Consider the following 26,009-nt stretch of genomic DNA (forward strand, 5'->3'; position numbering starts at 1 on the left):
CCTTGACTCAAAACACCTAAAACTACATGTCCTAAAGTAAGAAGGATGAAGACAGATTTTGATTTAGTCTTACTCATGGTCTTTACATCAGTATCAATGAGAAAATGGATTAAATTTGAGTTATCTTTCTTTGTATTCAGAGGTGCTCTTACCTGCGGAGGCTTATACAGTAACACAGTAGAAGTGTATACAAAATGGCGTCGATTTTAGATCAACAGACACACGATGTCTGGTTTCAAAAATTAAACAAATTTCAAGATAAACGATGTTTTCTGGAGAGATCTTTACAGTTCTCATCTTTTAATTAATTATGATTTTGCTGTGGAACTACGGCAAATGTTGCAAATTGTGCTTGTATGATAAATTGAATAAAATTAAAAGACTGTTTGACCAAATTTATACAAATTAATTTTGAGGATTGTTACGACCCATTAGGTATTATCTGATTACATACAACCACTAATTATGACACCTGTTGTGACTGTTGATTAGAGTGGGGTCATTAACTTGTCATAATATGTCCCCAGGTAAAATGATTGATTTTTTTAAAATTGATCAGAAAAACTTCAAAATCGGTAAACAATAATTTTTTCGGGTATATTTGTTGAAAATCGGGTTTTTGACTAATTTTACAATCCCGATATCGGGATTCGGGTTGAGGGCTAAAAATCGGGATGATACCGCGAAAATCGGGATAGTTGGCAAGTCTGACTAATGAATTTCTGACCATTAGACAAATAACCAATATTAAAATTTAAGATTTTATTTTGTATTAAATAGTGTTTAAAATATTTAGAATATACATTAATTTATATTACATATCTAGAAGGGAGATTACGCACGCATGCATTAGGCAAATACACAATTCAAGTTTACTTACATTGTATAACTTTATTACAGAGTCGGTCAGAAAAAAAAACATAGCTGTAAAGAGTCTTCGGATAAGGAGATAGATGATGCAGCTAAAGATTGGCTGCGCTTAAGCCTTGACAGAGAAGGTGGCAAGAAACAGAGAAGGGAAAACAGAATAACATATATAAATAATAATGACACTGTTGAAGTTCATATTGAGGAGGCCACTCCTCGAGGTGACAACAAATGATATCAAATTTAAAATAAATAAAGTTTCATCTTCTGAATTATTTAATTTTTATTCTTGATCTGGAACCAATACAACTAAAATTACATCTCCGAAAAAACTATTTGTATGATCGCCTAACCATAAGCCATACGTCATTTGTTCTGTTAAAGGAATAAATGAAATTGATATGAAAAAAGAAGATGTGGTATGATTGCTAATGAGACAACTCTTTACAAGACACCAAATGACACAGAGTTTATCTGGTCGATCCATCAAACATTGCCAAAGAAATATCTTAGCGTCACACAATAAATAAAATTAAAGAGGAAAAGTCCAAGAAAAAAACAAGGACAGTAACAACAATGGGTAATACAAAAATACAGAATTGTTACCTTAAACTTTGGCAGTTTCGAACATATAAAAAAATCAAATGTGCTCCGGAGTATTTATCATATCCAGCTTATCATGCAGCATCCATTGTAATTTTGTTGATACAATAGACCAACGTATTGCCAACACAAAAATGAGAAATATCTACCTTGGACCAACATAGTGCCAACATAAGAAAAGATATTTCTACGTTGGTCCAACGTTGTGCCAACATGGATTTCGTTTTTCATACAATGGGCCAACGTTGGCCCTATGTATTGCATATAACCGTACAACGTTGGGCCAACATGAAGCCATCATGTTGGGCCAACGTAGGCCCACTTTGCACTTATACGTTGGGCCAACATTAAAATACAACGATGGGCCAATGCAATGATATACGTTGTGCCAATGTTGGGCCAACATACTCATGTTGTCTGGGATAGGATCTTTTTACTATTCATATGTAAGTAACAGTTTTAGTGTTCTATTAATGGAACATAAAAATGTTGCAATAAATATAGAAGAATGTATTTGAGAGCAAAATTTCCCTAGTTAAAGCTTTGCAAATTTAAAGAGTTCAAAAGGTACATAACTTCAGAACTAGATAAAAATTGCTAAATTTACAAATAAACTCACGATCCAGATTCCATCCCACATTGTTTGCAGGTTGATATGGAGGCTGATTTCGGTCACACTGTGGATCCTTCATATATTCATGCACACCAAGTTTATACAGTAGCTGTCTAATAAACCCTTCTTCTAAAGTTTCTGTATCAGCTATTAAATTCTCTGTCATCCATGTTGTTAATGAAAAATCTGGGGAAAAAAATAATAAAAACAATTATCAAAATCTGCATTGAAAGATAATAACCTGCAAAATAAGTTAAAACAAGAGGCTGTCGGAGCAACAGCAAACCTGATTTATTAACATTTATTTGTGTCCTGGCATTTTTCAATATCACAAGAACCATTACTGATGAACATTGACAGTGAAAATCATTAATATCAAATTTGACCTCCATTTTGTCATCAGTAACAACATAAAAAATTTGAAAAACTTTGCTTGAATGGATCATGATTACATAAATGCAACAACATGACTGGAAACACTACTTTACCATCGTTTTAGAACTATAACTTCTGAAAAGAAAAAGTGAAAATTGCCATTATAAAACTTGACCTCAATTTTGTCATCAGTAACAAATAAACATATTTAAATTTGAAAAGCTTTGGTTGAAAGGTTCATAGGTTAATACATGGGCACGACTGGAAACACTTTTTTTTCTATCTTTCACAAACTATAACTCGATCGATCCTGAACGGTAAAATTCAAAATTGTCATTATAGAACTTGACTTCCATTTTGTCATCAGTAACAACATCTTAAAATTAAAAAAAAAGCTTTCGTTGAACAGTTCATGAGTAAATGCAACATCATGATAGGGACAAGAAACACAATGTTTCCATCTTTCAAGAACCATAACTCTTGAACAGAAAAAGTGTAAATCACTATTATTAAACTTGACCTCAATTTTGTCATCACTAACAAAATATTAAAATTTGAAAGCTTTGGTTGAACAGTTCATGAGTAAATGTATGGACAGGACAGGAAACACAATTTTGTCAATCTTTCAGGAACCATAACTCCTGAACTTCAATGAACCATTAAAATGAGATTACTGTAAAAATCAAATGAATTCTAGTATAATCCAATCAAGCAAAGTATTCATAAAATCAGCTAATTATCACAAAATGTAACAGAATGGTATAGAAAATGGTAGCTACAAAATTAACATATCAGCCATCAACCTAAACAAATATTAACATTTATTTTTTACACAAGTAAAATAAAGCTTACCTGACTGTAAGAATCCCATACTCCAGTTACAAAAAGGTTTAGCTAATTTAGCATTGGTTAAGATTGGTAAATTCACTTTACAGTTATCTGGGTCCTTCTCCTCCATACAAATATGGAAACTCAAATCTACCATGAACATCTTCTCACTTTTTAAGTCAAAAACTTTATACCTAGAAACAATACAAATATGGAAACTCAAATCTACCATAAACATGATTTTCTCACTCTTTAAGTCAAATATCTTAAGTCTAACTATAATGTACAGGAAACCTTTAAAATTTTAACATACAATACAATATAAAGAAAAACAATATTGAAATTGAAGGTGCAAAAGTACACCATGGGATTAGGAAACTGTAAAAGTTTCAAATAGTTCTATAATGCAGTTCAGGAGCAGTTGGGAAAACAAAAGTGGGATGAAAGGAGATTTTCCCCCTCTAAAAATCTAGTATAATATGAAGTGTACGATACCAAAGCAACTAAAGAAAAAAGTTCATTGCAATGGGGAAGATATCTTTTAGAAATTCCATTTTTCCTCTAACAATACATACTTTATGATAATTCCACCTTGAAGTGAGAACTTGTGAGTTTCTCCCCATGTATATTTCAGCAAAGATATCTTCACATGTAGTTTCTCTATAGTTAAGGACAGAGTATATGTACATGGATCTATATGGATCTCATACATGATGGCTCGACTGATTAACTGGACGTCCATACAGCATGATAAAGCAGAACAGCTTGGTGATATTACACAGGACACTGATGAAGGTAAGGTCAAGGTCAAATCACTACTGGTACATTCTGTAATAAATAATAAGACAAGATTTTAAATTCATCTGAGAAAAATCTCTTTGGTTTCTTAAAAACAGCTGACTTTAAAACTGACATCAAACATTATAATTTCAAGTTTTTTTTAATTTATTTTGAGATATGTTTATTTGATATTATTCATTTCATATGACAACCAGTTAAAAACTTCAAATAGAAGATTTGTTTCAACATTTTCAGAAAACTTGTCATACATTTGTGACTTCTAGAAACTTTCATAGACAGAACAAAAAGCAATAGTTATAAACTAAATAATTATAATAAGTAAAAGTTGCAAATTAGCAGCAGTTACCCTAGACTTGCTACATGTCTCTTCCTTATAATGTTTTTTTTTTTCAATTTTGCCCCTTTAACAATTTTATTGCTATAACTAGGAGAATACCATTATACTGACATCTGCAGGAGGCAGTCAGTAAACTGGCAGTTATCAGGAAACATATAAATTAGTAAGAAAGCAAATAGAAGAAAGGGAATTGTAGCATGTCTACAGTTACCCGTATATTGGTTAATCTATATTTTTGGGCATAGTTCTTATTTTAAGACTTGAACAAAAACACAATTAAATGCATTGGTCTTAAATCTTCAAAAATGTTTATTCTACAGAAAAAAACTAACCGTTGATGAATTGATTAGAAGTTACAATACACGGAAAATCCAGAAGAAAATCACTCAGTCCAAGTTTCTCTAGTAAAATCTGTCTAACTGCTGAAGGTAGCTGCTCAGATAAAGTTTCTTTCTGTTCTTCCAATAACCTCAATAGGGAAAACTCTAAAAATGTACAAAAAGGTAACATAATTTTTTTTTATAATTTCAAATAACATTTCATTGCATATTAGATAAGTAACATTTTACCAGACATTAGCGCTTCAAGTTTTCACCCCTTTTTTTCTTGTGATTAAGCTTTCTTAACCATGTAATCTCAAGTTTCCAAAATATTCAAAAAGAAATACAAAATACAAAAAGAATGGTGCTTTAAAACCCCCAAGATATAGGATTATGATAGAATTTTTATCCCCCATTTATGGACATTATGTTTTTTGGTCTGAGTGTCTGTCTGTTTGTTCTTTCTTCCATCCATTTGTTCATCCATCCGTTCGTTCGTCTGTTCATCCGTTTGTTTGTCCATGCATCCAGCTTCAGGTTAATGTTTTGGCTAAAGTGTTTGGTCAAGGTAGTTTTTGATAAAGTTGAAGTCCACTTGAAACTTAATAGACATGTTCCCCCTGATATGATCTTTCTATTTTATTGCCAAACAAGTGAAACTGTGAGCTACTGCTCACTGATGATACCCCCGCAGCAAGTGGATAATATTAATAGTGTAAAAATATGCAAGTGTTCGGTAAACAGGGAGTTGCCGAGTGATGGATCTGAAAACACATCACAGGGTATAGCTGACTTATATAAATCCTGAAACCAAATTTCAGAAATCCTTGTATTGTAGTTCCTGAGAAAAATGTGAGGAAAATTTGCAACTTGGCTATCATGTGTAAAATCATACAAGTGTTTGGTAAACAGGAAGTTGTCAAGTGATCAATCTAAAAACGCATCACACGGTATAGCTGACTTAGATAAACCCTGAAACCAAATTTCAGAAATCCTTGTATTGTAGTTCCTGAGAAAAATGCGACGAAAAATATTCATGGGAAGGATGGACTGACTGACGGAAGGACAGACAGAGGTAAAACAGCATACCCCCCTTTTTTTTAAGCGGGGGTATAATTAGAGATTTCCCCCTATTTTCATGGTCTACTGAACATAGAAAATGATAGTGCAGATTGGGAATTTGTGTACTGGAGAGACATTCTTGTTTATACTGTATTGAAACAAAGGATTAATTTCTACAACTGTCAAAATCAAAGGAGATTATTTTTTTACCCTTGTTTGTATGCAACCCTTATGTGAAGTAAAATGATTTGGTGGTACAAGATCATATGAAAATACCTGGAATACTAAATCCTGTTCCCCAATCACAGAACACTTTAGGCAATCTGTACCTATGGAACACAGTCATGGTAAAGAAACAACTTTTGTGTGACTCAAAACAAACACTCATGTTCATATCTATCTCATACTCTTGATCAACTGATATGTCTTCTATCTTGTATCTATAAAATATATGAAAAAATTATTATGAAAATAAAATTTTATATAAACCAAGAGGAAATTTAGTTCTTATGCTTTTTTGACAATTTATCTTTAAGACTGGCCACAGTCTATAAAATAATCCAGTTTCTAGCAGTCACTAATAAAAACAGACTTGTTGATCAAAAACATGTATTTCATTTTGTGTATTCCATTTTCAGAAGTAATCATTTTGAGTTTGTACTTACTAGCAGAGCTTATAATATCATTTACCTAGTTCCAACCTCTTTTCTGCTCTATATATGAGTAATTTTTTTCTTCTTTTCACCACTTATATTTTAACTACTATTTATATAAACAGAATCAAAGCATGAACTTAAAGATGGTTTTAAGAAATAATCATTTATTCACGGGAGTATTTATTTTAAGTTTGCTTATTTTACTTACCTAGGATTGCTGAACATTGGTTTTCCTGGATAATTTATCATAACTTAAAATTTTAATTATCTAACGATACAGTAAATGTCGGAGAAAGAATCCACACCAATTATAATAAAATTGTCTTACTTACTCTAATCTTATCACATTCATTAGGTATTTCTTTTCTTGAATGCCTATGAGCAAAAAAGAAACATACATGTGATGGACTGTAAAATTCAGATCAGGAGATTTGGAAATTTTGATCAGGAGTTTGGACCTCAGATCAGGAGGTTTTTTATCAACATATTTTTCAACGTAAAACTAACCATATGAAGTAAAAAACTGTCTTTTTTGTGTTTTTTTTCTTTCTTCAATTTTCCTTGTGAATGGCATTAGTTAAAGTCTGCATATATTAAGGAATAATTGAAAAGAATCTTTTTCTTTTGTTTCACATTGTTGATTGCTGAGATAAGAATCTTTTTTTCTTTTGTTTTACATTGTTGATTGCTGATGATGATCTTTTTTTATTTGTTTTTCATTGGTATTGGCTTGAGATATATGCCATACATTTATTTCATAATAAATAAATAATAAATTAACAAATAATAACAATGGGTATGCATGGTTAAAAGCACCAGTCTAATATGATGACAGAAAACTGATCATTGTCATTGTTTAAACTCTAAGTCTCTTTCACAATATATAAGTTAAAGCACTGTCTAGTTTACATTAACTCAAAGCACCACTTGAAGTCAGCTTACCAGGCATTGTTGAACTTTGTCATATATTTCTGTTGTTTTGAGACTGGTGTCTTTGAAGACGAAGATAACTGTCGTTTTGGCATTTTGAACACAAAATGGTGTAAAAAAATATCATTTTGCTTATATAATTTTTCAGTCAGCTTGTGTAGCAAACAGCTCACATTGAGCTGAAACCATTCCTTTTTCCAGTATTTTCATATACAATGAATGTTTTTTCTCTGCATCAAAAAACTTCTGATAAATGTTTAGACAACAACATTCTATTTTCTATCAGTGCTGGTATTTATCGGTATTTAACTTTAATCATCCTTGGCGTGTGCAATAAACAGAATCCACATAGAGTAATTGATTATCCAACACCTTATGATTGTTCAATCAAACTATTATCACTATTAATAAGCCTTTAGCAAGGATTAAAATCTCCACATGTTGCATAATCAGGTTACACCGGATATGTTTGATAAACCTCGGGTTTTTACTTCTTAAAAAATCTCGTGTCTTTACGATCTCAATGATAAATTTTGTAAACAAAATAGTAAAAATGGTGACTGAAAATTTTCATTCATGAAATTTTTACTGCACGGGAGTTTTTCCTCTTCGACGGGAGGCCGGAGGGGACCCCTGAAAACGGGAGTTTTGTACTCCCGTAGGGAGGTTCACATGTATGAAGAAAAAGACATCAAATATTTTGAAACTCAACCATAACAACATATTATGATTAAAAGTTAGAACTTTTTTCAAAATTTTAGCTTCTAAAGGGTCATATTGATTTCAATAAACGACTGCTACCAGATTTAACTCCAATCAGAATTCAACCAATCAAAAATCTTGATTTGTTTTTTCAATCACAAACTCTGTACTCCAAGTATTTGCTTTACGACCATATGCCATATATTGGTTAGATAGTTTGTTTTGATCCATCAAAGTATTTTTGAGGAATTAATTCTTTATGAAAATTCAAAACTGTAGCAAGCTATGGCTCGTATCAAATTAATATTCAATCTTAAAAAAAAACAGAAATTTCATTCACATTTTAAAACTATTAAAATTTGAAGTCCTTTCTTTCTCTAAAAATCAATTATGAATTCAGAAGAATGCACATAATAAAGATAGTAATAAGTAAATTGAATGATCAGCTCTTACCCCACTGATAATCGAAAAGATCAATGTCTTCAGTTGACTTCTCAATACCAAACTTAAGGTAGTGATTACAGGTATCTATCTCTACTACGTTAAGGAAAGTTATAATAATTAAGTACACTTATCCCACTGATAGTCAAAAAGATCAATGTCTTCAGTTGACTTCTCAATACCAAACTTAAGGTAGTGATTACAGGTATCTATCTCTACTACGTTAAGGAAGGTTATAATAATTAAGTACACTTACCCCACTGATAGTCAAAAAGATCAATGTCTTCAGTTAAAATACCAAACTTAAGGTAGCGATTACAGGTATCTATCTCTACTACGTTAAGGAAGGTTATAATAATTAAGTACACTTACCCCACTGATAGTCAAAAAGATCAATGTCTTCAGTTAACTTCTCAATACCAAACTTAAGGTAGTGATTACAGGTATCTATCTCTACTACGTGAAGGAAGGTTATAATAATTAAGTACACTTACCCCACTGATAGTCAAAAAGATCAATGTCTTCAGTTGACTTCTCAATACAAAACTTAAGGTAGTGATTACAGGTATCTATCTCTACTACGTTAAGGAAGGTTATAATAATTAAGTACACTTACCCCACTGATAGTCAAAAAGATCAATGTCTTCAGTTAACTTCTCAATACCAAACTTAAGGTAGTGATTACAGGTATCTATCTCTACTACGTGAAGGAAGGTTATAATAATTAAGTACACTTACCCCACTGATAGTCAAAAAGATCAATGTCTTCAGTTGACTTCTCAATACAAAACTTAAGGTAGTGATTACAGGTATCTATCTCTACTACGTTAAGGAAGGTTATAATAATTAAGTACACTTACCCCACTGATAGTCAAAAAGATCAATGTCTTCAGTTAACTTCTCAATACCAAACTTAAGGTAGTGATAACAGGTATCTATCTCTACTACGTTAAGGAAGGTTATAATAATTAAGTACACTTACCCCACTGATAGTCAAAAAGATCAATGTCTTCAGTTAACTTCTCAATACCAAACTTAAGGTAGCCATTACAGGTATCTATCTCTACTACATTAAGGAAGGTTATAATAATTAAGTACACTTACCCCACTGATAGTCAAAAAGATCAATGTCTTCAGTTGACTTTTCAATACCAAACTTAAGGTAGTGATTACAGGTATCTATCTCTACTACGTGAAGGAAGGTTATAATAATTAAGTACACTTACCCCACTGATAGTCAAAAAGATCAATGTCTTCAGTTGACTTCTCAATACCAAACTTAAGGTAGTGATTACAGGTATCTATCTCTACTACGTGAAGGAAGGTTAAAATAATTAAGTACACTTACCCCACTGATAGTCAAAAAGATCAATGTCTTCAGTTAACTTCTCAATACCAAACTTAAGGTAGTGATTACAGGTATCTATCTCTACTACGTGAAGGAAGGTTAAAATAATTAAGTACACTTACCCCACTGATAGTCAAAAAGATCAATGTGTTCTGTTAACTTCTCAATACCAAACTTAAGGTAGTGATTACAAGTGTCTATCTCTACAAAGGCTGAAAATGATTTCTTCAGAAATCCAACCTCCATACAACATTTCACACCAGTACATGTGTCATCTAGTACACACACAGCCGTATTTGGTAGTGGTGGCAATGACAAGGCCTGGTCACATTCTAAAGGAAAGAAAAAATACAAGAATGTATTATCCAATCTCGATACAATATTTCACACCAGTACACGTATCCTCTAGAACACACACAGCTGTATTAGGTAGAGGTGGCAATGACAAGGCCTGGTCACACTCTAAAGGAAAGAAAAAATACAAGAATGTATTATCCAATCTCGATACAATATTTCACACCAGTACACGTATCCTCTAGAACACACACAGCTGTATTAGGTGGAGGTGGCAATGACAAGGCCTGGTCACACTCTAAAGGAAAGAAAAAATACAAGAACTTATAATCCAACCTCCATACAACATTTCACAGCAGTACAAGTATACTCTAGTACACACACAGCTGTAATTGGTAGAGCTTGCAATGAAAAGGCCTGGTCACATTCTAAAATGGACAAAAATATGAAAATTTATTTAAGCATGGGTGATAATGATTTTATAACACTATTTGTTACGATAACATGAAATTTGAGGTTCCATATACATGTATATCAATTAAACAAGTACACGTAAGGCAGAAGTTTAAACATAGAACAAACTGGAAAATTCTTTAAAGTCATCAGAAGTAGTGTTATGTGAGTTGCTTTTTAATAGGAGATATGGCATATCAGAGATCTTATTTACACTAAGAATAACTACAAAAGCTAAATATATCCAAGTACAATCTGACAAATGATTTTCAATTCTGAGGATGAAGAAAATTCCATCTATCCAAATATTGCTCATCTGAATTTCCACTGATATGGTGAGAAATAATGGGATATAGTACTATCTAATGATGTGGTGGGTAGGGACATTACTGTAATGTAACACGGATAATAGCACCCATAACTAGATATACTCACCTGATTTCCACCCCTGATAATTAGGTGTGTAGTCGTCTGATGTGATGTTACAGGATTTATCACTCTGGTAACTGGATATACCCAAATCTTCCATCAACTTCTGTATAAATGGTTCAGTCAAGCTGTTCATTAGTTCCCCAGCATCAGTCACATACTTATCCAGAGAAAAGTCTATAATAACTCAAATAATTATCATTTTCATTTCTATATGAAAGAGAATTCATGAATTCTGTCAAATTTATTGCTTTATCATTTACTTCTTGAAACTTTTCGAAATGAAATTTGAAAATCTATACAAAAATTTGGCTGTAGCTGGATTTTGATTACGTTTCCTATGGAGTCTATCTTGATCAGTAATAATTAACCAATCAAAATCCATATCATTTGTGATCACTTTTTCATCTTTTGATTTATGGGGCAGGGTAATCAAGAAAAGATTTGAACTTGTTTGGAAATTTTTGAGTTTTATTCCTCGGTCTGTATATCAGAATAATATCAATCGTTATCATTTGCAAAAGTAGTCTTATGATTGACAAATTCAACAATAGGGATTGATATGACATGCCATTTACAAAGTCTGACACATTGACTCTGCTGGCCGGAATAAATTTTCAAAGCATTCAAGGACTTGCGACTTGAACAGACATCATTCATAGCTCATAACACAGTAATTTGATTATATATAAATATTTAGATTACAACTAACCTGGAATAGAGAAATCAGCTTCCCAATCACAAAGTATTTTAGGTACCAGAGCATCTTTGAACAGGACAATCTCATAAAGGCAAGGTTCATTTGACTCAAAACAAATACTCATGTTCAAGTCAACACGGATCTTTCTCTGTATATTCAAATCTTCTATTTTATAACTACAAAATAATTCATTTTTAATTTTACAAGATTGCTACTCATTCCCTTGCAGTTCATTTATTTTGCCTGAAAGAAAGGAGTGTATACTACAATCTGCAACAACGTCTACTACACAACTTCAAACCTGTTTTCTATAGTATAAGCTTGATCTAATTTCCATTGAAGCAGTTATCCATAAAGATGTTTCAGTACAATGACTTTATTCATATTTGCATTAATATATAATGCATTTTCTCAATAAATGTTATCATGGGCAAGAAAATAAATTTCAAAAATGCTTCCTCAAGAAGAAAAATTCACTGAAGATCTACAGACTCTAATGTACCTGGCTTTATAAGGTCTATCATTCTATATTTTTTGCATTTAAACTATTGAATGATCTTAAAATGAAAATGTTTATTATAATCATTCAACAAAAAATGTGTCCATAGTACAGGGATGCCCCACTTGCACTATCATTTTCTATTTGTTTGTTCAGAGGACTGTGAAATTGGGGTCAACCCTCCAATTTGACACTAAATTAGACAGATAATATATCATAAGGAATATGTTTATGAAGTTTCAAGTTGATTGGACTTCAACTTCATCAAAAACTACCTAGACCAAAAACTTTAACCTATAGTGGGCAGCACTATCATTTTCTATGATCAGTGGACTGCGAAATTGGGGTCAAAACGCTTAAATTAGAAAGATCATATTAAAGGGAACATGTGTACAATGTTTCAAGTTGATTGGACTTTATCTTCACCAAAAACCACCTTGACCAAAAACTTTAACCTGAAGCGGGACAGACAGTTTGAAGAAGGAATGAATGGATCAGTTTAAATAACATGATGCCCTTAGGTGGTTCATAAAAAATGCTGAACCCCTAAAAACGTGCACTTACCTAATTCTTATAATCCCTTTCAGGTTGAATTGCTCAGTAGTTCCTGAAAAGAAAGAAGATATAGCTAAACAGAAATAGTTTCATTGTTGACCTAAAAACTGGTTACCATACAAAATGTTCTGGTAGGAAAGATAAAAAAAATATCCTTGATTTTTTTTTTATGCAAGTTACGAAACAGTAAAAAACTGCAATCAAAAATTACTTTATCAATCATTATAATGTTCAATTAATAAACTTTTTACATATAATTATTTTTCTAATCATGAGTAAACAGCTTCTTTACCAAACTGATAATCCGTCAAACTTATGGGATCCAGCTTGAGTTTTTCTATTCCCAGTTTGAATGTGTTGTCACATGTGTTTAGATCAATGTAGGTGTGAAATGAACGATGTAAAAAATCCACGTCAATACAGCAATCTACAGCTGTACAGTGAGATGGCATGAAACAGGAGGCTTGAATCGTCAGGTCTTGAAAATTAACACTCAGTGGACATTCTGAAAATACATTTATTTTATAGCATGTAATATTTTCCACAGAACATTACAGAGAGATATTCTATGATATTGCACAAGTGTAAATACAGCTTCAAATTATCTTTGTTTTCACTTGCACAATTAAGTTTAAAATAGTTTTTAAAATTTTGGCTATTGCATGAATATTGATGAATGTTATCCCTTGTGAACTGCACTTATATCTTTGTGCAATATTAAAATCTAATCAAGACATTTTTTTTACTTTATGAACTTTTAATGTGTTTGGATTACCTCCCATACACTGCTTTTGATTGTCCAAGGAAACCCTTTTTCACTCCTTATTCTTAAACAGATTGAGCCATAACCCCCCCCCAAAGTCAACCCTAACTAACCTTTTGAGGTATAATTTCATACAGACTCATAAACTGTTCCACAAGTTTGGAAGCTAGAAAAATGCTTATTTGGGCCCTTTTTTGGCCCCAAATCCCCCAAAATCAATCCAAAACTTCCTTTTGAGCTTAATAACCTTAAACTTCAAATATTACTTTTTACTTATACTAAAGTTATTGTCCAGAAACCATATGTCTTGGGACGACGATGATGTGATACCAATATATCACTGCAATTTTTTTGTGGTTGTATAATTACCATTTTTCCAACCATTTAAAGATGGACTATAAACAGAGCTTGACCTCTGACATGGAGTATCTTGAAGTAAGCCCCCTATTCCTAACTCTTCAATCAATTTATCAGCCATTAACTCAGTCAGCTGATCTTTGCTGGGTAGAGAGAACTGGTTTATGTAAGACTGCAAGGAAAAATCTGCAAAATACAATGGTAAATATATTGAACAATTTAAAGATATTTTTGACAGTTTAATTGTTATAGGGGTATGTCAATTAGCTTTTAAAAAAATACATTTTTCATAACAAAAGTTAGCCCAACAACAAATGTAACGGCAGTTTTTTATGAATTCATCATTTATCTAATATAATGCTTTGATGCCAACTTGCAAGATTTGTTTTCAATTTGCATTACTCTTAGGTTTAAGACTTCAATGTTTTACCTTTAACACTGAATCCTGTGTTCCAATCACAATGTGTTCTCAGAAGAGGTGTATCTTTCATTATTACAGATTGATAAAGGATTGTCTGATCATCTAGTTGTATAGTAACATTGAGGTTTACTCTGAATTCATTCATATCTTTTGTATTGTCTATGGTATAACTGAAAAAAAAGTAAGAAATATTCAGTTGTGTCATGAATGCACCATACACCTGTTCCAATCATTCATTTATAACATTCCATTTTTTAAAATTCATATTGCAAATCAAAGAGGGTAAATCACACAAAGGAATTACAATTTTGTAAAGAACAATTTACCAGATGGAGTAAAACCACCACTGTTTTCTCCCTATTAGTCTTTATAACAATGTCACTTTTCCAAACAAAAAGCAGAATTTATCTTTTGTTTAATATTTGACATAAGTTCACCAGTCAAATTTTCACCCCTTTTTGCTGTTTACAAGCTTTGGTAAACATATTAACTAATGTTTCAATAACATTTATTAGAGACATCAAATAGAATAAACAGCTGTGCCATGAGCAAATGATATGCTTATCACTTTTTCAAAGAATAACATTCCATTACTCCTAAATTTTATAAAAGAGCTAAAGGGAAATGAAACTAACTTACTCTACTGAAACAAAATCTAAAAGCCTCAGCTTCCCTCCAATATCTGAAAGATTCAAATGATTTTTTTTAACTTGATGAGCAAACACATAACAGAAACAGGTTTTTTATGTTACAAATTTTTTTCTTCAGCTCTAATTAACAAACGAGTTCAATGGTTGTTTGTTGGTAACTTAACAAACAGGGGCAAATAATTCATGTGTGTCCAACGATTAGGAGTATAATTATCAAGAACATCAACATAATATTTACAGCTCATTGACAGCTTTGAGTAGCATTGTGGAGAGTTGTCTTATTAGCAATCATACCACATCTTCTTTTTTATACATTAAACTGCTTTAAGTGCATTTGACATGACCTTTAATAATTTAGCCAAAAAATCAATAGGATCTTCATCTTTTTACATATGATGGTTTGAATTCCAATCCCAAGTAAAGGTTTACAGTAATCATTCAAAGGCAAATTTATTGAAAACAGACATTTGATTTGGTCAAATACATTAATGTCATGATACTAGGTAGCATGGGAAATAACATGGGTCATTATAATGTATGCTGTTATATGCTGTTATTTAACCAAAAAGCCTACATTGCCTGAAAATTCAATTTAACAAATGTTTTAGTGTGTTTAATTTCCTGCATTAGGTAATGGTTTTTTTTACAGAATGGAATTCTAACATACCAAAAGCATAGTCAAAGATGAACATGTCTTGTGTCAGTTTTTCAACTGAAAATGAAAGTTGTCTTGAGCAGATATCAACAACTACTTCTAAATGTATGTTCCTCTTCAGAAAATCTACACTGATGCAACAATCAACTATTGTACAGGTCTCATCAATTTTACATGTAATCTTTGTTGGAAGATTTGGTAAAGTCATGTTGATTATACCTGCTGGACAATCTGCAAAAATATTAACATGTTTTAGACACTTTTACAACTAAAAATATCTGAATTATACTTTTTTTTGTAGTTGAAACAAAATGTTCAGCCTACAAAGGATAAATGAATATTCCTTATAATAGTGACATTGTGTTGAAGCTTCAAAATATTTGGTCCAGCAGTATTTTTACTTCTCATTAAGAAAAACATTTTTTTTAGGAAACTAAGACGCATAACTCTTGAATGGTAAATGTCATGCCATTGAAACAGCCTTGACCTGTAATTTAACGTCATGAATTGAAATCTTTCAAATATTAGTTAGGCAATTCTGGACAGACAGACAAACAGATTTCAGCATTATCTATAACCAAGTATAAACAAGGAAAACATGCTAAATTTGTATCACCTGATGGGAAATTCCCTTCATTTAAAATCTGCAAAATCAAGAATTTATTCTTTTCAATATGAAAACACATGTTCAACTTCTCTCATATTTACAGCAAATTTAAAACAAATATGAACCAAGCATAAGTAAAAAAAAACAAAACTTTAAATAATTCATATGGTAGGATTTCAATTGCTATCACTGCAAATATGACTCCTTGTACATTATATTTAAGAAATAATTCATGGGGGCTTGAATATATCGTGATTTTACCACGGATTGGCCCTTTATGACAAATATTTTAAGCGTGTATTTTCCCGTAACATGATTAAATTATTACGTCATTATTCTATGACGTCGTGTACTTCATTCATAAACAATCATGTGACGTGGGAGTACAATCCGAACAGCCAAGCCAATATATTCATATTTTACCACGGGTGTGTACTCAAAGCGTTTGAAGGACGTCATGTAAGAATATACATTATAACAAATAAATATTTATTCATATCTTAATTTAATTTTGTATTTTGCCATAAATACATACTGTTAACCCATCCATTCACATTTGGTGTGTAATCCCCCACATCACACTGTGGTGCTAACAGATAGTCAGTCACACCCATCTTCTCTAGGACCTGAGATAGGATCAAATCTGATACATCATCTAATACTTTTTGTCCATTGTCATGCAGTACTTTGGATGGCGAAAAATCTATCAATAAATATAATTAATCAAAGTTACTAAATCACTTCTATGATATAATATAAATTCATACAAAAAAGCTGAAATTTGATCAAAATCATTGATTAACAAGAATGTGTCCCCAGTACACGGATGCCCCACTCGCACTATCATTTTCTATGTTCAGTGGACCATGAAATTGGGGTCAAAACTCTTATTTGGCATTAACATTAGAAGGATCATATCATAAGGAACATGTGTACTAAGTTTCAAGTTGATTGGACTTCAACTTCATCAAAAACTACCTTGACCAAAAACTTTAATCTGAAGCGGGACGAACAGACAGACGAACAGACGTACAGACTAGAAAACATAATGCCCCTCTACTACTAAAAGGGCAATTAAATTTCACCATGTAAATGAGAAAATTGTGAAATTAAAATAGCTGCATAGTAACTCAGAAAGGGTAAAACACAAAACTCACCAGAGAAATCTTCATTCCAATCACATCCAAGTTTAGGTAAATAAACATCTTTAAGAATGTTCCATGTAAAGATACATGCTCCAGACGGTTCTAAACAAACAGTTATTTCCATGTTTACAATGTACTTCTTCTTTTCTTCAAGATCACTTACTGAATACCTAGAAACATGAATGAATATAAAAGGAAAAGTTATATATGATAATACCACTGATTTGGTCCCTTGATTTGAAAATCAAAAAGTACTATTAATCTACCAAATAATGTCCTTCATTCATATGTATTTGTGAGACATTAACTAGTCTGTTTCACATCAATTTTCTATTTTTGACTGTTCTGTAGTCTTACATGTTGGCAACATACTTCTTACATTTAATGCAAGACAGCAAATACTGACAAGGCTGCCAAAACAGCCTCATTTTGAGATCTTGTCATTTGATTATTTAGATATAATTATCACCAGTTTTACCAGATATTTTGCTCCACAACGTTTTTCCCAAAATATTTCTCATTTATACTTTTACTAAAGATTAAGCATAAAATGGCAATTTTAGGTCAAATACGTAAATTAAATTTCTACATGTTTATGATGACATAGTGACATCACTTGTGACCTTTCTTTACTTATGTGTCCAGATTATATTAACCTGATTATATATTAATAAAACTAAAGTAGTTTGGAAAGATTTTTCTAAGCTTACTGCAAACTAAGCTATACTAATCAATCTCGTGTTCATCTTACCTTAAACTTATAAGCTGGCTAAGTTTTACTTCATTTATTTTATCTGCAAAAAAAGGTGAAAAAAATTAAAACTTTTATAAAAAGTCAATTTATAAATCATGTTATCTTTGGAAAAAAAGAAAAAGTGAATTCAACAAGAGAGGCATCAAGCAAAGGTCATAAACATTATTCATATCAAGAGTTTCACAAATATATAACGAAGGTAAAAATGTATCAATTTACCTTAAGACAACCCAATATTTTACTCACCAAACTCAAAGTTAAAGTAGGCTTGATCTAATCCCAGGTTTTCTATTCCTATTTTAAGTCTGTGTAAACAAGCATCTAATAACAAGTAGACATGGAAGGTACGACCAATCTGTGGGATTTCTACACAGCAGTCTATTCCAGTACAGTAATCGGGAATTGTACAACTTAAACTTCCTGTCAAATCTTGAATAGGTACATTTGAAGGACATACTGAAAAATAGAAGCATCAATATCACAGTAGCTTAGAATTGCCTAATAACAAGTGATTGATTGGTCTCAACTATATGTAAAAATCTTCTTGACAACTTTAGGATAGTTTCTGATTGATATGTTGCAAATCATTAAAAAATATTAAAAAAGTTGTGTTTACTATTCTTAACTTGGATGTTAATGAAATAAACTACCTATTTTCCATCCTTTGACATTAGGTGTATACTGTGATGACTGTCTACTACATGGTACATCCTGCATCCATTGTGATATACCAAGTCTCTCCAGTAATATGTCAGCAGCGTAGGATGGTAACTGTTGTGTCACATCCAACAGGAGGTTCTCAGATAATTCTTTCAAGGATATGTCTATAATATAATGGCATTTTCCCCAACATAACTTACATAGACTTATATAAGAGGTTTAGATCATAAATTGAATGCTGTCTAAAAGTGTGCATCTATACAATGTTTAATCAAGTTCATAGTGGCAAATATTTCATACATATTAATAACAATTTTAAGTATTTGATGAACCAAAGTAATCTCTAATTTAATAGCATTTGCATAATCTAACACTATTTGGTTTGTCCCGTTTATCTTAATTAGGGGTAAATAAAAAAAGATAGAAAACAACACTAAAGACCATCAATGTTATATCAATTCTATATATGAACAATGAAGACTTGTCTGGGACTGTCAAAATGAATAACAGCAATAATATCAGAGTTCAATTGGAATTGACAGGTATTATCATATAATGAATTTTCAATTGACAAAATGGGTATGCAAAAAATGTTTCTAGAATAACCTTCATTAGGTGTGCTAGAGATAAAAAATTAAGATGATGTACCTTCAAAAGACAAATTACTACTCAGGTCACATATAGGTTTAGGTAACCTAGCATTCTTCATAACTGTTGTTGTAAAATCACATGGTGCATTAGCTTCAAAACATACACTGACATCCATATCTACTACAAACTGTTTCTCCATGGATAAATCTAGAATGGTATAACTGTAAAAAAGCAATTTAAATGGGAACTTATTTTCAATAGTTCGACCATTCTCTTTACAAGTCAACATTTTTTTTTAGAAAAAAAGTCCATATAACTGTGATTTTCAACAATTTCGCAAAGTCCAAAGCCTGTAATTTAGGCAAAAATAAGTGGAGCAGAACGAAACTTACACTTGATCTGTAACTCATCATGGTAAACTCACATACCAAAAATCAGCCGAATATCTGAAAGCATTTAGAAAAAGAGTCTGTATAACTGTGATGTTCAACAATTTCTTGAAGTCCAAAGCCCGTAATTTCGGCAAAAAATAGTGGAGCGGAATGAATCTTAAACTTGATCTGTTAATTATCATGGTTAACTCACATAACAAAAATCAGCCCAATATTTGAAGGCTTTTAGAAAAAAACTCCATATAATGGTTTGTTGTGGAATGACGGAATGACGGAATTATGGAAAGACAGAATTTCGGACAAGGGTAAAACTATATGGCAACAACAAATTCGTTGCAGGGTCCTTTTGGGGGGCCATAAAAAAATCATCCCCAACAAAATGAGAAAATGAATGACCACGAGAATTGACACAATTAACTCAAGTATCAATAGCCTGTCAACATTAAAGTTGTAGGTTCAAAACATGTATGTGACAGGTGCAATCAACTCTAATCTTGATTTACTACAAGTGTTAAGTTTTTTACCATACTTGGGTGTTCTCTTTTGGCAATCTGGTTTTCTCTACCAGTATAAACTGAATTCCATGATATAGCAAATAATGTGAAAGTGGCACAAAACACCAACAATCAATCAATCAATCAATTTCATCCATAGTGAAGCAACACTAATTCATAAAATGTTCATTTCAGTTTCATTTCATGATTGTATAGATATTTATATCAAGTGTTTTTGTTAGCTAGGTATATTCACTTAAATTCCTGAAAAATATTCCAGTTGAAATTAAATGACATTTTGATGAATTTGAAAAGCACTATAATACTTTCTGTTGCCTTTATTCACTGACATTAAACAGTGTTTAAAACAGATCATCTAAGGTTAAACCTTCCAATGTATAAACTTACTCAATCCTGAAGATATTCATCAACCTGAAGCTTTGTTTCTGACCAAACTCATAATTCAGTAAAGGTACATTAAATGTGAGTTTCTCTATTCCTGCTGTTAGTTTGTAGTTACAGGAATCCAGTTTGATGTAAACATTGATAGATCTACTGATCTGTTCCACATCTATACAACAATCTATACCTGTGCAGGTATCAGACAGGTGACAACTCATTGTGTTAGGTACTGAAGGTAAACTAAATGGTAAGGCTTTCTCACATCCTAAAAGTATAGAATACAAATTTGTTTAAACACATATAAAAGTGCTTCTATAAAAAATGTAATCAATCAAGAATGTGTCCATCTCCATAGCACACTGATGCACCACTTGCACTATCATTTTCTCTGTTCAGTGGACTGTGAAATTGAGGTTAAAATTTTGGCATTAAAATTAGAAAGTTCATTTCATACAGAACATGTGATTTTCAAATTGATTGGACTTAAAATTCATCAAAAACTGCCTTGAAAACTTGACCAAAAAATGGACTAAATATTTAACCTGAAGCCAGACAGACTGAAGAACAAACGCACCACCCAAAATAAAAGTAAAATCACAAAAATACTGAACTTAGAGGAAAATCAATTTGGAAAGTCCATAATCACAGGGCAAAATCAAATAACATAACACTCAAAAACGAATGGACAAGAGTTGTCATTTTCTTGACTTGGTACAGGCATTTTCAGATGTAGAAAATGGTGGATTAAACCTGGTTCTATAGCGCTAACCCTGTCACTCTCGTTATAAAAGGATACACAGACATAAAGACATATTGCAGATCTACTATATCATAGCTGGGGAATCAAAAATAACCAATCTTTTTTGGAACAACCCAGTGAGATGCAGTGTTTTATAGAAGTCAGAATTGAAAAGGGGTAAGGATTTCAAGTGAGGAAATTCTCCAGCAAAAAAATCCATACAAATTTTAGATGTTTAATTGTTGAGTAAAGCGCTTTTCAAATATTGTATGCAATTCTTTCAAAATGAGTAAAGTTCTTATATTTCATTACCTAAGTTCCAGCCGTTTGAATTCCTAGGACTATAAGGGGACACTGATCTACTACATTGTGTATCTTGAAGTTCTCTGGTTACTCCTAATTCATCCATTAACTTGTACAGATCTAAACTATCTGCATTGCCAACCACATTGTTGTCTGTTAGAAATGTTTGAAGGGAAAAATCTGAAATGTATTTATAAAATAAATATTATCTAATTTTTTCTCAAATCAATAATAACAAAACTCATGTTTAAAAAAAAGAATTTATACTTTGATTTTACTTTTTTGTAACAAATTACAAGATAAAATTGTTATCAAGGGACATAGTAATTCAGGTTTTCATAAGTAAAATTCGGGATCTTTTGGTTGTGCCTACAGAACAAAAAGCAATAATTATACCTGGTACTTTAAATTCACTATGAGACCAGTCACATCCAAGCTTTTGTATCTTAGTATTTTCAAACAGAGTCTTTGTAAACAAACATGATCCACCTTCTTTCTGGAGACAAACTTTAATTTTCCCATTCAGCATATAACTATTGTCACCTTTGAAGTCATATATTGAGTACCTACAATAGATAAATAATACACATTATAAAGCCTTTTGCAAATATTTCTCATTTCAGTAAAATCTAATGAATGAGTAATAAAATTTTGAAATTGTAAGATGAAAGTACAATGTATCAACATGACAAAGGAGCAATTGCTAACAGGTAAGAAATGTTAGGACTAACAATGAAATCTATTCTAAAACTGACCTTATATCCAAATCATCTGTTCCCTAGAGGACAGTTGTCTTTTTTGCAATTATAGCACATTTTCTTCTTTTTTTACACTAGCCACCAAAACTTAGTTTAGATCAATAAACAAAATAAATGTGATCAAAGTCTGTCCGTCTTGTTAGAGCGAGCTATTAGAGTTGATTGTTTCTCTACATTACTTTGGGTTCATTATTTTTCATGTGATACCAATTTTTCGTGGATTTCCTGGGTACAACAAATTTAAATTTAGGACCAATTAAAAACTTTGTATTGGCATGTATACAGACTTTGGCAAGACCACAAAATCAATTATCCACAAAAGTGCAAGTTTTCTTCAATCCACAATACTGGTACACAAGAACAAAAAATGAATCCACAGTAGTTCGTTCTAAGCTTGCAACAGACTTACCCTAAAGACTATTGTCTATTATTGAATATCCCTCCATATCGTTTGGTGTTTGTTGTCTTGCTAGATTAATTTCTAACTGATTTTTATAGTCATTTCAACATTTATTTAGCCAGGTCTAAGAGCAGGATTTTGATCAAATAATTTTAAAATATTGAATGAAATCAAAGAAAACTTATTTATTATTGAAGCTAAAGAAATAGGAAGATGTGGTATAAGTGCCACAGAGACAACTCTCCATCCAAGTCACAATTTGAAAAAGTAAAACATTATAGATCAAAGTAAGATCTTCTACACACAATTCTACTTTATTATAATAATTACCGTGGATTCATATTAATGGGATTACAATTTTTGTGGATATCATGGGTAAAAGATTGACCAAATATTTAGATATGAAAGGAAGAGCCAAATAAGTAAAGGATTGTATTCAGACTTTAGCAAAGCAACAAAATCAAATATCAAAGAAAAGCATTTTCATGCATTTTTGTTGGCACTGGACAGCTTATTTTATTTGTCAGATAAGCCTGAACATTGTTGTAAGTAAATACAACATATATATGATCATTGTCCATGATGATGCACAATTTATTAAGCTGGCTCTTTAACTGTGCATACAGAACACTGATGTCAATGGAAATTGAAATTGAAACCCAATGTGTGTATTACAACATGATAGTCACTCAATGGGGATTGATTCAAAGAGAAAAACATTTTTTGTTGCTGCAACCTGAAATCCATTACAGGCAGGTCCTAGGCCTCAGACCTTCTTAAGTAGTAAACACTATAATGAGCAATCAAAAAACACCTATCTTCAAGTCTAGTAAACTTGTCATGCTTTGTTATTTAGGATATTTTAAGCTCTGACGGCATCAATTGGGGATTTGATGGTCGCAAATTAAGTTTACTGGCAACACGTATTGTTACCTCCATTCTAATGAAACTGATAGAAAACAATGTTAAAACATGTTATTTAAAATCTGTCATATGCCGTCTGTCCCATAGCATCAATTGTCAATTTAAGCCATGTAAATAAGTGATGTTATCCAATCAAAATGAAAGTTACAAACGCTGTTGCATTAGAATGGCGTTTAGTGCACATTTCCTTTCATTAATATTTAGCCATTATACTATATTACTTATATAGGTACTTACTCAAATAAAATAATGTCCATCAGTGTGAATGTTTTTGTTTCCCCTAAAAATAAACATTTACAATAAATCTTATATCAAATGTTAAATAAAAGTAATCAGAAGGCAGTTTGTCTCTTTTTTTACAGAAAGATGAATACACAAGGAGCAGAATGTTGACTGCCAAAGGTAAATAATGGTATATGTTGGATAGAATTCTATAGCATGGCACTTAAATTTTGATTCTATACAAGGTGTCAAATGTAATGTCCCAATGCCTTCTAATCATGGCTCCATAGTTATGCATATGCAGCATTTACACCCAAAGACGTGTAACATTTTTTGTAAATTGGTTTTACCGATGGATGAAACAAGTCCAGGGATAAAAAAATTTTTTTTATTTTTTTTTAGCACCTCCACATGCAGATTTTAATTCTGAATTGAAACATTTAAATAAATCCTCAATTTTAGTAAAATGGATTCTATTTTTTCTTTGAATATATAATGAAGCTACAATAGTTGGTTGAGTTTTTACTCCCTGATATAAAGAACATCTCAAATACCAACTAGAGGCTATAAAGAACCTGTGTTGCTCACCTTAGTCTATGTGCATATTAAACAAAGGACACAGATGGATTCATGACAAAATTGTGTTTTGGTGATGGTGATGTGTTTGTACATCTTACTTTACTGAACAATCTTGCTGTTTACAGTTAACTGTATCTATAATAAAATCAGCCCAGGAGTGACAGTGGAAATTTTTGGAAAAAATTAACAAAAATTTATATTTTATGAAAATTGTAAAAAATTGATTATAAAGAACAATAACACATTAAGGGTTTCAATTGACCACTTTGGTCAAGTTGACTTATTTCTAGCTCTTACTTTGCTGTCTATTATTGCAATTTATAGATTATCTCTATAATAATATTCAAGATAATAACCAAAAGCTGCAAAAATTTCTTAAAATTACCAATTCAGGGCAGATAGATCTTGACCTAATGAACAATTTTATTTTACAGATTTTCTCTAAATGCTTTGATTTCAGAGATATGAGCCAAAACTGCAATTTACCCTATGTACTATTTTTAGCCATGTCAGACATCTTGGTTCACAGGCCTGGTCATCGAACACATTTTTAAAACAAGATACCCTCATGATGATTGTGGAGAAGTTTGGAGTTTGGTTAAATTTGTCTTAGTAGCTTCAGAGAAGAAAATTTTTGTAAAAGGTTACAAAAATTTATAAAAAAATGCAATAACTCCTTCAGAGGTCAACTGACCATTTTGGTCATGTTGGCTTCTTTGTAGATTTTACTTTGCTGAACATTATTTCTGTCTACAGTTTTTCTCTATCTATAATAATATTCAAGAGAATAACCAACCAGATGCTCTGCAGGGCACAGCTTTATACGACTGCATAGTTCAAACCCTGAACATTGGGTCAAGTATGGACACAACATTCAAGCTAAGCTCTGAATTTGGATTGTGATTAAATAGTTGACACAACACTGGTTTCTGACACATAATAAATGTGGTCTAAATTTGGTTAAATTTGGCCAAGTAGTTTGAGAGGAAAAGTTAACAGACGACAAAGACGCGGGACGCCAATTGATGAGAAAAGCTCACTTAGAACACAGCAATAATACAGATTTTCTCATTATAGATCAATTTATATTTACGATATAAAGTTCTTACCCCAATTGTATTCTAGCAGTGAAATATCGATTTTTCTCCTTTCAATACCCAAAGTAAGCTTCTGGTTGCAGCCATCCAAAAAAGCATAGACATTGAAAGTTTTACCGATCTGATCCACCTCTATACAACAGTTAATTCCTGTACAATAACTGGGTATGAAACAAGTCATTGAGGCTTCTATTGGAGGTAGGTTAGTTGCAGATGGACAATCTAAAAAATAAACAGTGTCAGAATGACAATAAAAGAATTATTCCCCGAATTGAACATAGTT

At 31.7% G+C, this 26,009-nt stretch overlaps 1 protein-coding gene across 1 annotated transcript; it reads right to left on the minus strand.

The window, feature by feature from the left end:
* Window positions 1–4,751: 4,751 nt before the first annotated feature.
* On the minus strand, window positions 4,752–19,615 carry LOC134726610 (uncharacterized). Its single transcript, XM_063591021.1, has 20 exons — window positions 19,474–19,615; window positions 18,816–18,989; window positions 18,412–18,621; window positions 18,163–18,205; window positions 17,424–17,581; window positions 16,802–16,969; window positions 15,672–15,890; window positions 14,994–15,036; window positions 14,364–14,524; window positions 13,946–14,119; window positions 13,106–13,318; window positions 12,823–12,865; window positions 11,772–11,935; window positions 11,066–11,236; window positions 10,404–10,475; window positions 10,006–10,215; window positions 9,518–9,601; window positions 6,795–6,837; window positions 6,083–6,246; window positions 4,752–4,909 (listed from the first exon to the last, which is right to left on the minus strand). The coding sequence occupies exons 1-20, from the start codon at window positions 19,613–19,615 to the stop codon at window positions 4,752–4,754; spliced, it is 2,814 nt and encodes a 937-aa protein (XP_063447091.1).
* Window positions 19,616–26,009: the final 6,394 nt, after the last annotated feature.

Source organism: Mytilus trossulus, chromosome 7, assembly GCF_036588685.1.
Source record: "Mytilus trossulus isolate FHL-02 chromosome 7, PNRI_Mtr1.1.1.hap1, whole genome shotgun sequence".
NCBI lineage: Eukaryota > Metazoa > Mollusca > Bivalvia > Mytilida > Mytilidae > Mytilus > Mytilus trossulus.